At 43.3% G+C, this 12,982-nt stretch overlaps 1 protein-coding gene across 1 annotated transcript in view; it reads left to right on the forward strand.

Moving 5' to 3' along the window:
• Positions 1 to 12,480, forward strand: part of SPPL3 (signal peptide peptidase like 3) — a 135,108-nt gene extending 122,628 nt beyond the window's left edge. The window contains exons 7-11 of the mRNA XM_080820903.1: positions 5,648 to 5,754; positions 7,605 to 7,768; positions 8,727 to 8,926; positions 9,867 to 9,976; positions 10,649 to 12,480. Of these exons, the coding sequence (XP_080677029.1) occupies positions 5,648 to 5,754; positions 7,605 to 7,768; positions 8,727 to 8,926; positions 9,867 to 9,976; positions 10,649 to 10,720 (653 nt within the window). The 3' untranslated portion in view covers positions 10,721 to 12,480. The remainder of the gene's footprint in view (positions 1 to 5,647; positions 5,755 to 7,604; positions 7,769 to 8,726; positions 8,927 to 9,866; positions 9,977 to 10,648) is intronic.
• The last annotated feature ends 502 nt before the right edge of the window (positions 12,481 to 12,982 follow it).

Consider the following 12,982-nt stretch of genomic DNA (forward strand, 5'->3'; position numbering starts at 1 on the left):
TTCCTTGAGGTTGCAGATCAAGTTACCTCTTAGATTTATATAGAGATCTTTAATGAGTTGGAATGGAAGGCAGAGTCAAAATCACCAGTGTCTGACCATGCAGTAATTGACATTTGCTGATTTCTGACAGGTTTGGTCTCTCATTTTAGCTTCTTGAGTTGCCTTATAAAAAACATTTTTGTGGTCATTTGCTTTGGAATGTGTATAAACATCCTGAAGTGTGCAGTGTTTAGGATTTTTAAATGGTTACCAGAACTATTCAATTTCCCAAATCAAGTATCAGTGCTTTCAGTATTCCCACGGATTGGTGTTTGATACATCAGTGCTTGTGGAGGCTGATAAAGAGTAAGTTTGAGAGAACGAAGTTACATCTAAAGTCACACAAGTTGCTTGCCTGGTAGAAGAGCGAATGCCAATTTTTATATACTAGGCATTGAGTATTGAGAAATATCAGGTATGTATATTTGACTTTTCCTAAGATTAACTCTTGATATCTGCAGAATGATTTAACCTAAAAGCATGTAGGTGATTTTGAAAGACTTTCATAGAGCCTAATCTCTTTAAATCTGTGTTGTAGAAAATTAAGGAGTCTTAGTCATGATGATTGGAGTAAGGATAGTAACTATTAGTCCAAATCAGTCTCATAGCTGCTTTTATGATTATATCCTTTAATCTCACCTAAACCAGTGCTTCCTGATGAGGAAACAAGTAGATATTTCTCCTCTACTACTTCTGAACAAAAATATTTAGAAATGCTGGTTGGTTGGTTGGTTGGTTAATATCTAAACCAGATTACTTCAGCCTATTTAAAATCACTGGATGACTGTTAGCTATATTCTCTTAAGAGAAACTGGTTTATGTTGATGTCCTTAAATGAAAGAGTCCACTCCCATAAATATTACACATAAATGATTTCCCTATACAAATACTGTGTTAAATGAGATGACAAGAGCTTCAGGTGCCACTGTTTCAACTAGAGTAATAGCAGACAGTCATCACCTAACCAGACTGATTAGTTTCAAAGCCGGCACACTCAAAGTCCAGATGGTGCTTAAACTACATTGAAGTCTCTCAGCTTCCTCTGAGGTTCTTTAATCCCACTGACTTCTGGTGACTCTATACTTTCGTGGAACTCTTTATTCATGTGTCCAGACACACATGTTACTATCTAATAGGCTCTGCTAAGGGTTTTAAGTTTACCAAGCTGTTGACCCGAAAAGATTAGATACCTCTCAAAGCAGCAAGTAATGTGTTTATACTCTCATCTCTACTCTTCCCAGGCATTGCAGAGAACAAAGAAATACATATTTTCTAGTAGTATGTAACTAAGAGAGAAGAGGTTGGCATTGGAAGGTGACATTCTTTTCAAGATCCACTGATTTACAGAGCCATCTGAAGTACATACTTTAGAACAGATAAGCAGAACTTTCCTCATTGTACCTCTGCAGGCAGGGCTAGGGACAGGCTTACTAGACTCACTAACAGAAGAAACGGATAAGCAGCTCTCGGTAAGATAGAATGCAGAGTCCATTGCACTACAGGATTTCCTCTAGACTGTAGAGTTCATGAGAGCTGCCCATACAAGACAACTTTCTTTCCCAGTGACCACTGTCGGAAATACATTTCCATCCTCAAATTCACCTGATAGCTAAAATTCTTTGAGGGTTCAGTGAGGTTCCCCAAACCCCACTTAACCCGAACGTGTAGCTGTTTATATCACCTTTTGTCATTATTGCTGGTCCCCAAAATTTACTTGTCTAGGAGTCTCTTCTCCCTACCAGTTCGCACTGGTTAAACTGCCTTTGTAACCAAGAATAGAGTTCTCTCCCTACCTGGCCCCCCAAAAAAGGGAACCTTTGAGCTTTTTAAAATTTTCTCAGACTCTAGTGTTCGGTGTGTGTGTGAGACTTGTTTTCTGCTGTTAAGAAAAATCTAGAACTGGTTCTTTTCTAACATGGAAATTATCTTTGTAGATGGCTCTGCAGAATCAGAATCATCATAGGCAGTGATAATTTGGTAGTAGAATTTTTTAAAAAATGAATGTTTCTCAATGAAAGCCTGTTACTTGAAGTTAGAGTAAAAACAGAATGATAAATGTGGTTGTTTTAGGGCAAGGCATCAAGTATATTTTCAGGCTTATATACTAAAAAGCATTAATAGTAAGAGACTTAAGCATGTTCCTGAACTAAACCTAGAGGTTTTTTTATCTACTTTCACCTTCATCTGGCAAATTAACCTTTTAAGTTTGGGAAGCCTTGAAAGAATTTGACCAATGGGTGGTGTGGTACATTAGCTAAAAGTTGATGAATCTTGTGCACACACATTTACTGTTCAAAGATTGTTACACCAGGTCCAGTTCAGGGGCTAGAAGTCTTTAACAGATGTCTAGTCCAGCCACCTCATTTAATATGCTTGTTACTAATCTATGATTAGAAAATGTACAATGCCAAAAATCTAGTAATTGGTTTGTTTTAAATGCTAGACTCTGGCGTTTAGTCCACATAAGGCTAAGATAAAGACTCTACAGGTTCTACAGAACAGAGTACTGCCTAAGATCTTAATACAGGTTACATGTTTCTTTGCAAGAACATTTTGGCTCGGTTCAGTGTCGTTGTCTTTGTCCCTGGCCCTACTGGTCATGGAAGGCAAAGTGACACAAAGATTTTATCAATAATACGTTGAAAGTAATTCTAGATAGCTGGCTAAGAATAATACTTTACTTAACACTTTTGGTTATTTTACATTTAACCAAAAGTTACAGTTGGTCTTGAGTTTCTCAAAAAGTTAAGTCTTCAGTTTCTCAACCAGCATGGAATGAGGGAAAGCTACCGCCCATTTTCATTTTGGCTTGGAAAAATCCTAAGGAGGAGGTGAGACTTTGAAGAGCTATTTAAATGAAAGCATGAAGAAAAAGAGAGGCAAACTAGATGAACACATGTGTTTCAGGGATGTGACAGATTGTGGCAATATTTGTTTGGGGGTAGGAGTGATACTGTCTGAAAGAGTCAGGAGGGATGCATTTTGCCTCTTCAAATGTGGAGCTCACAGCACAGCGGGGATGGTTGGTCGGAATGACTGGAAGAGGGTATCGCTCAGCTTAGCTGGAGACGAAACAGTAGCTGAGGAATGGGAGCAAAGGAAGGCAGACTCTGAAACCTCACTGTCCTGTGAGTTGTGCCCAAGGCCATGGGACTTATAATTAGACTGGACCCCCTCACAGAGTAGGGAACCTAGTACCATATGCAGGAAACACACAGTGATTGTTTCCAGTGCCAGTGAAGAATTAAGTGGGAGAGAAGCCAGAGTGGGAAAGGATGCATATCAAACTAGGGAGGCGTAGGGAAGCATGAACAGGTGTACTGTGGCCACAAAGGGTGGCACCAAGAATGGCTGCAGCGTGAGTGTACATGATGAGAGACTGTGAGAAACTGAAAACAGACCCAGAGTTTCTAGTTTGGAAGATGAGAAACTGAATGGCATTGTCTGGAATCATGGAAAATCCTGTCACTGAGCAGTTCTGTCTTGTCCGTGGGTGGTTTCCTCTTGGGAAAGGGGTAGGATTAGTGTAAGAGGAGTGGCAAAGCAGCAAGTGGATGCTTAGACCATATGGCCAGAAAGGCCCCTACCAATTTAGGATTAAGTAACTGTATGGCAAGTTGAAAAGTTCTAGAACAGACCAGTCACCTGTGTGTGTCACAGAGGCATATACATTTAACTTGGGAACCTGCCATTTTGCTTGTCTGTCCCTTTCGTTGCCGTAATACCTCTTTTTCAGGTGTCATCAGTCCACTGACCTCCCCTGGCCACATGCCTGTCCCTTGTATGTCCATCTCAAGCCTTCATTTCTCCCTTTCTTCCCTTGATGTGCTTTGCACTCCACATATGCACTTGTCTAAGTTTCTGAACAGATCACTTCTTCTTCCCTTACCACCATCACCCCTGCATCTGCCCCCAGGGCTTCCCACCCTCCACTGACCACTGTTGTTCCTCAAGTCAGCTGAGCTTATCCCTGCCCGTGTCCTGAGTATTGATTCACAGCACAGCCCACTCTTTTTTTCTGAAGATCGTTATAATGGAAAATATTGTTATTAAAAAACAGGTATGAGTTGATTATATCAGGGGCCTTCATTGTTTTTATGAATTTATAAAAAATTAAAGGAGACCTTAGTAAAATGAGCACATCCTAGATTATTGTAAAATCAGAAATTACATTTGACCACCTCTCTCCAAAACATACCCACAGTGCACAACATGGAGATTAGTGAATACTTGATAACAATAATGACACGGGAAATTGAGAGAGTTTGCTCTTCTTTCCAGTTTTAGTTCTGTCTTCCAGGGATGGGAGTGGTTGTTCTCATTTGTTTGTGCAACACCATTCCCACAGTAGAAACTCACCAAATATTAGTTGAATTGTTGTGTCTAGGGTCCACCAAACTGCTGTATTTGCCCACTTAGTTACATGTATTGACAGTTTACCACCAATTCTATTAAAATGATATCCATCTGCAATATGGCCTTGCTTTTCTTACCTTCCTTAGAATTAATTTGAAATTTAAAGTAGACAGCATAATTTTTCATTCATTCAGCAAATATTTGTTGAATGACTACTCTGTTAAGTGCTGGGGCTTCACAGAAAGAATAAGCTGTGATTTCTGTCTACCAAGAGCACTGAGTTTAGGGAATAAATTCACTTGTAAATAAATTAATCACACTGTTACAGAATGGATGAACGTGTTGAGAGTGAGAGTTCTGTAGCATCACAAGAGGTGTTTACTTAATCTGATTAGATCAGGAAAGACTTCCCTGAAGAGCGCATTTTGTGAACAAGAAGGAACATAGTTGAGAGGTGTGATCATATTTAGGTGAGAACAGAGCCAGAGCACTGTACGCTTGAGGGCAGGGGACTTGGGCAGTGGAGAGTGCCCTCCCTTACATCCCTGTCAGTGCCCATCCAAGTTTTCTGACCTTCGTTCCACTGTGAGAACCCACAGGAAGTACAGAAGCAGCTGAAGTGGTCTGATGAGACCTGTGTTTCAAAAGAATGGAGGAGAGCTGAAGGCAGGGAGACACCATTCATCTGCGTGACCTGTTCTAGTCTCCTGCGATGCGGCAGGGAACCATGCCCTCAAGGACCTGGCATTTTAGTTGAGAGAGAATTTAAACACATATATATAGTGTATGTCAGATTTTGAGAGGTGTGAGGAAAAAAATAAGGCCAGGATAGAAGAATGAATTGCTGAGTAAATTAAAGGGGATGTGATCTCAGGTGTGGGCAGACCACATAAAGTCAGGAGCAAGGAGGAAGGATCCTCAGGGATGGGGAAGGCCAGAAGCAGAGCCAAGAAGTCTTAAACTGGGCCTGGCCAAGAGCTTTATCATTCAGAACAGAATCTCCTGGGTCTTACACAGTTAGCTCTATCCAAGAACATGAAAAAAAGGATGTTCCCAAAGACCAAGCAGGTCAAAATTGGCTCAAGTGGGCACTTTGCACAAGTAGAGTGTAAATGTCTTAAACTGGAGCTTAAGCTGAGCTGCTTGGTTTTTGAGGGGACTTATAAACTGTTAGGTGTATAAGCAGAATTGCTTGTGGAAAGAGGATGAGCCCATACTCCACACTGACCAATGTCTGTGGTCTCCTCCCCAGCCCTGGCCATGGGTCTCTGTGTAGCCATGATTGCCTTTGTCCGCCTGCCCAGCCTCAAGGTGTCCTGCCTGCTTCTCTCAGGGCTTCTAATCTACGATGTCTTTTGGGTAAGTGTCTGTTTCCCTGAAGCCACCGCTCTCTCTTGTGTTTAATTGGAGCATTGATTCCTGAAAGTTCTTAACTTTAAGTATCCAAATGCTGGCTGGCTGGAGTACCTCCTGCCTAAGATCACTCCCTCCAGTCCTGAACTGTACATGCTAAAGGTGAGCAGGCATCTGTCCCCACCTGTTTGTTAAGATGTGTTAAACAGATAGTGCATCTGTGTCTCTTGGGGTGAGGGAGAGACCAGGCAGACAGGATTCTTTGCCATGGGAGCAAATATTTTTTTCTCCAAGCATGCAGTCAAAGAAGCCTGATGTTAGCCCAGAAATAGACCCTCAACTCTGTGGTCAACTAATCTTAACAAAGCAGGAAAGAATGTCCAAAGGAAAAAAGTCTCTCTTCAACAAATGGTGTTGGGAAAGTTGGACAGCCACATGCAGAAAAAATGAAACTGGACCATTTCCTTACACCACACACAAAAATAGACTAAAAATGGATGAAGGACCTCAATGTGAGAAAGGAATCCATCAAAATCCTTGAGGGAGAACACAGGCAGCAACCTCTTCGACCTCAGCTGCAGCAGCTTCTTCCTAGAAACATCACCAAAGGCAAGGGAAACAAGGGTAAAAATGAACTATTGGGACTTCATCAAGATCAAAAGCTTTTGCACAGCAAAGGAAACAGTGAGCAAAATCAAAAGACAACTGACAGAATGGGAGAAGATATTTGCAAATGACATATCAGATAAAGGGCTAGTATCCATAATCTAGAAAGAACTTGTCAAACTCAACACCCAAAGAACAAATGATCCAATCAAGAAATGGGCAGAGGACATGAACAGACATTTCTGCAAAGACGACATCCAGATGGCCAACAGACCCATGAAAAAGTGTTCCACATCACTCGGCATCAGGGAAATACCAATCAAAACCACAATGAGATACCACCTCACACCAGTCAGAATGGCTAAAATTAATAAGTCAGGAAATGACAGATGCTGGCAAGGATGCGGAGAAAGGGGAACCCTTCTACACTGTTGGTGGGAATGCAAGCTGGTACAGCCACTCTGGAAAACAGCATGGAGGTTCCTCAAAAAGTTGAAAATAGAGCTACCCTATGACCCAGCAATCGCACTACTGGATATTTACCCTAAAGATACAAATGTAGTGATCCAAAGGGGCACGTGCACCCAGGTGTTTATAGCAGCAATGTCTGCAATAGCCAAACTATGGAAAGAACCTAGATGTCCATCAACAGGTGAATGGATAAAGATAAAAAAATGTGTATATATATATATATATATATATATATACACACACACACACACACATACATACATACATACAGTGGAATACTACACAGCCATCAAAAGAAATGAAATCTTGCCATTTGCAACGACGTGGATGGAACTAGAGGGTATTATGCTGAGCAAAATAAGTCAGTCGGAGAAAGACAATTATCATATGATCTCCCTGATAGAAGAATTTGAGTGGCGACGTTGGGGGTTGGGGGTAGGGAAGGAAAAAATGAAACAAGATGGCATCGGGAGGGAGACAAACCATAAGAGACTCGTAATCTCACAAAACAAACAGAGTTGCTGGGCGGGGGGGAAGGGGTGGTGGGGTTATGGACATTGGGGAGGGTATGTGCTATGGTGAGTGCTGTGAAGTGTGTAAACCTGGCGATTCACAGACCTGTACCCCTGGGGCTAATAATATATGTTAATTAAAAAAAAACACTCTTGATGTTGCAGTATTCTGAGACTTTGCTCTTAAGAACAAGGAGGGTTGATGCTGAAATCAGGGTGCTCCCAGCTTCCTCTGTTAAACACGTCTCTCCATTTGGCTTTCGGCAGGTGTTTTTTTCTGCCTACATCTTCAATAGCAATGTCATGGTGAAGGTGGCCACACAACCGGCTGACAATCCCCTTGACGTTCTATCCCGGAAGCTCCACCTGGGGCCCAATGTTGGGCGTGATGTTCCTCGCCTGTCTCTGCCTGGAAAACTGGTCTTCCCAAGGTAGGACTGGCATGTCAGGCCTCACGTTGTGATAGTGAACACTGTCTTCCTGTTCCTCTGTGTTCCTTGATTAGCCTTTGTCTTCAACATTCTTATCCTAGACTGGAAAAGAGTTGTGAGTCATCCTCTCTGTTTTACAAATGAGGAAGAGAATACTGATTTGAGTTGCAAAGATTTATCATTAAATGATACAGGTGCTGCTTTTTATTATTTTTTTTTAAAGACTTTATTTATTTGACAGAGATCACAAGTAGGCAGAGAAGCAGGCAGAGAGAGAGGAAGAAGCAGGCTCCCCGCTGAGCAGAGAGCCCGATGCGGGGCTCTATCCCAGGACCCTGGATCATGACCTGAGCCGAAGGCAGAGGCTTTAACCCACTGTGCCACCCCGGCGCCCCGCTGCTTTTTATTATTGATTAATGTTATCAAACAGCTGTATATTACTACTGTTAGCATATTTTAGAGTTGGCTGGAGGAAATCAACAGGAGACTCTGAATCTTTTTTATTTCTAAAGCAGTTGTAAAAATATGTCCTAATGCTAAAATTACACAGTTGCTGATGATACAATCGTAGGAAAAACTGTGTTGCTTTAATATCCATGTCTGGGAGTAGTCAGGTGCTTGTTTAAATTAAAGTCACAGCAGCAAATGTGTAACAAAATGTGGAATTGCCTGACATTTCTGGAAGATGCGATACTTACACAGATGACTTCAGCAGTCACTTTAGAGGTACTCTTCCTGAAGCAGTGAGGGGCCTAGTTGAAGACGTCTGTTGCCAGTAATCTTGTGGCTTGTGATCTCTAAAAACTCTTAAAAACTAGTGTTGTTCCACCTCTAGAGATTTCCATCTCCCATTCAGATAAGTCCAACTTCTTAAAAAGCTGACAGACGACTCTGCACAGGAGGAGGAGAAATGGGATTGTTGAGGGTGGCATCCCTGACCTATGACACTGCATTCCAGCTCCACTGGCAGTCACTTCTCTATGTTGGGCATTGGGGACATCGTGATGCCTGGACTCCTGTTGTGCTTTGTCCTTCGTTATGACAACTACAAAAAACAAGCCAACGGCGACGCCTGCGGTGCCTCTGGACCTGCCAATATCTCTGGACGCATGCAGAAGGTCTCCTACTTTCACTGCACTCTTATTGGATACTTTGTAGGTAAGAGAGCTGGAGAGCCTGCATGGGATCCCCTGACTGTCCTCCAAGCCCTGGAGTTAAATCAGGTCTTCTCGCTACAGACACTAGATGGAAGGAGAGCAGTACTCTGGTTGCTGTTCTAGACAGCCACGGAGAAAGAAAAACATGGCCCATGACATGACAGATGCTGTCTCTACTGGCCAGCCCACTTCCCTATCCACCAAGTCTGAGGAACATTGTGGAAAAACTGATCAGGCCTCAGAGTTAGAAACATCTACCACTCAGTGATCATGGATCAGTCTGTGTGCTTAATTAAATCTTCAGCTTGAGGTTAATCAATGTCATGTTTATTTCCCGCCTCATGAAACAGGTATTTCCCTTTATTTGTTCTAACATGTCTGTCACTTCTAACGTTAGACTCTCCCTGAGCCAGTTCTTCTCTAGCTGGCTCACTTACACACAGACAGGGAAGACCCACATAATGGGGCTGTAGGAATGGTGGGAACCTGTCTGCTGCTCCAGTGGCTACAGCGGGGTGGATCATTTCAGCACTGAGGCTCAGAGAGGTGAAACGCCATGACCCAGGTGAGAATGCTTGCAGAAGGAGCAGAGTCGGAACTTGACCCCACCTCTTTGCCTCTGAGTTTGGCATCACCTACCACACGGAACTGGAGGACCAGGCACATTCAGGGCAGAAGTAAGGGCTTGGACCAGGAAGCTAAGCACTGAGGGGCACCTGGGCCACTCACGGGTCCTTGGAATTGTAGGACTTTTCAAAGCTGTGCTGCTCCACCCTGGGCAGAGATCACAAGCAGGGCCTCTCCCTGGGCATCCCTCTAGACGGCACACGTCACAGGAGAGCTGTCCGATCAAGACCCTGGCAGGTATCAGCCAGGTAGCAGGCTTTCCTCTCTGAGGGTTGAGCCCTCAGTGTTGCTTATGAATGTTTCTCCCTTCATAGGTCTGCTCACTGCAACCGTGGCGTCCCGCATTCACCGAGCGGCCCAGCCTGCCCTTCTCTATTTGGTGCCATTCACCTTATTGCCACTCCTCACGATGGCCTATTTAAAGGTGAGAGAAGCAGTTAGAAACCTGTGAAAGCAGTAACTTGGCATTGACTCAGCGCTTGGGTATGTATTCTCCTTGCCAGAGGTGGGTTTGCTTAAGCCCCGCAGCTCTTGACCTTGACGGTGGGTTGGTGGGTCTTTGTTCACCTGGAATGACAACCTCTTCCAGCCTTTTGCAGACACTGGCACAAAATGCTAGTGAATTAGACTACTCTGCCTCTCCATCATGAGCGAACTTATTGAAGTCCCTAGAGCCCAGCTGCAGAGACTTCCCTTAAAAGCAGCATCATATTGTCACCTAATAGCTTTTTTACTACTTTGCATTAAAATTTTGAGATATTTAAGAAATGTATGATTACAGCTGGACTTGGAACATTACCTGATATATAAGATTTGTATTATCCTCATTTTACAGAGGAGGAAACAGGTAAACTACCTTGGCTTCAGCATGTCTCTCTTAAATGATAGAACTTATACCCTTCTTTGCTGGAGGGGCCTAAGAGCTCTTCTAGAGAGTTCTTCAAAGAATGGTAGGTTACTTTTCATTGAATAAAATTTGTATGTTCTTTGATTCTTCACAGAAGCCAGCTGATCTGAGATCAAGAATCAGAAAGGACTTATAGATGTGTGTGGCTCATGTTAAATCTGTAACTTAGTAAAGTTCCTTCTTCCCCAGGGTGACCTTCGGCGGATGTGGTCTGAGCCATTCCACTCCAAGTCCAGCAGTTCCCGATTCCTGGAAGTATGATGGATCCCAGACAGTGACCAGAATGGCCATCTGAGTCCTTTTCTGTCAACACGTGGTTTTGTTTCCTCTTATAGCTGGCCTGGTACTTGGAGATGTACCTGTACAAGGAACTGACGTGTGGCTGGATTTTGCGTTTGCAGGGAGCTTGTTTGCAGGAGCGAGGTGCTGGAGCCCTGCTTCGTTTTTTCTCTTCCTGCCGTTGTAGAGGCGGAGCCCCTCCTGAAGTGACAGGCCCTCCCCAGCGCTCCTTCCTCCCCCATTTTTATGAATCTGCACCAGACTGTTACCTGTGGGGGATGGAGATATGACTGCTTAAAACTGACCACGGCAAGGAGTCATTCTATACCTTTTGAACACTAAAAAGGATGAAAAATATTAGCAAACCGAAGTTTCTTCAGTGAACCCTCAAGAACTTTGGGACCAGTTTCCTATGGGGGACTCCGTTTCAGAGAACTGAGACAGAAGCTCTTCTGTTATATTCTTTCCTTTTTCTGGATTTATTAAATATTTTCTGTGGTGTGAAGTGACTTATTAAAAATCCACAGACATTGAGTGACTTCTTAAAACATACACATAAGAATTTGTTGTAATGAGTTCATGTCCACCCAGATGTTGTGTTGGCAGTGAACGAGGGCACGGTTTTTATACATACACACACGCACACATCGATATATATGAATAAACAGAATTAAAACCTGCTAAGATCATGCTGTGTAGCAGACAGGGACTTGCTGTAATTTTTAGCATGTAGAGCAGTTTACTCCGGCTTCCTTGTATATGGATACGCTGCTGTCTCTCCCCTCCACAACTGAACGTGCAGTTAAAAAACCAGTATAGTATTCGTACTGATATACTCATGGACTTTCGGGGGCTCTTGTTTGGTTTTGATCAGTGTAGCCAATTAGGGATGAAAAGTTCAAACTTTTTGGCCCTTTTTTTGTTTTGTTTTTACAGGCTTCTCCCTTGCAGGGTTTTTAGTAGTTTCTTCTTGAACCAATGCATGTAATATAGCAGCAGGTGTCTTTGTGCTTTCTGATCATAGTAATGTACTACTTGTAAATACATTTTTCTATTTTCTATTGTTTTTGTATTTTCTTTTTTTTTTTTTTTTGGCATTTTGTTTCATTGGTGTGCTGTATTTTCCATGCCCTCACTCCTTGAAGAAAAAAAGGAAAAAAGCAACATGATCCTGTCCTTGCTGTTGTGATTATAGTCTTGGTTTACCTGTGGTGACAACTGGGTATTGGGGACAAATGTCAGTTGCCCCTCTGAGCTGGGCCCTACATTGCAGGCATGGCGGAAGGAGCAAGCTGCTCTGTCCCCTTAGAATCTGACCGTGTGCTGTGTGGTCTCTGCTGGAGAGCCGATATTCTGGTAGTAACTACTGTGAGCATGTCAGCTCGCTTTTGTCTTGGCAACCCCAGCCTGATAAGAAATGGCCCACTGTAGAGGCAGAGAGAAGCCTGGCTACCTGACAGCAGAAGTGGGAGAAGGGCCCACGTGTCCCCCTCTCCCCCTTCAGCAGGTAACCTGCCGCTGCTTTGACCTGTGCAATGAACTGGTGTGCTGTGCCTCCCCGTGGACAGAGCTCATAGGCAGTGCGTGTCACGTGGTCACGGGGGCGGAAAGCGATCAAGACGATGCATTCTCCTGTTGTGTCTTCAAATCCTGCTGAGGGCCGTTTCGTTTTTTGTTGTTTTGTTGGTTTTGTTCTGTTTTTGTTTTTTAATAAATGACTCCTTTCTAGCCTTTGCCACCTCATCTTCACTTTTGGTTGTTCGTACCACACAGAGCCTCCCGTCACCTCCCACCCGCTGTGCCTGTTCCAGAAGACTGACGGGAAGACCTTGTCTCCAGACAAGGTCACCTATAGCTCTGGTTCATTTCAGTCCTAGAGATGTCAAAGAACTGAAGCTTCCGTTGTCCACAGAACTCGAAACAGCCTCTGGAGTTGGTGAAGACCAAAGGTACACTGGTGTGCTTGCTGCTTATCAGCTGTTCTTCCTTAGCCCTCCCTGATGCTAATGACTAATTAAACGGGGCAGGAGTCGGGGAACTCTACCAAAATGACTCCGATTAAGGGTAAGTGCCAATAATGGTTAGAAGTATTATCCTGGCATTTGGTCATTTTGATTTTTCTATCTTTTCGTAAAAAACTAAATTCCAGACGGAATATAATTTTTTGTCATCCTTACTTCTGTGTGGGTTTAGGGGGAAAAATACCCACTTGGGTCTCCTGGATGTAATTTGGATCCCAGCTGC

The sequence above is a fragment of the Martes martes genome (assembly GCF_963455335.1).
Source record: "Martes martes genome assembly, chromosome: 13".
Taxonomy (NCBI): Eukaryota; Metazoa; Chordata; class Mammalia; order Carnivora; family Mustelidae; genus Martes; species Martes martes.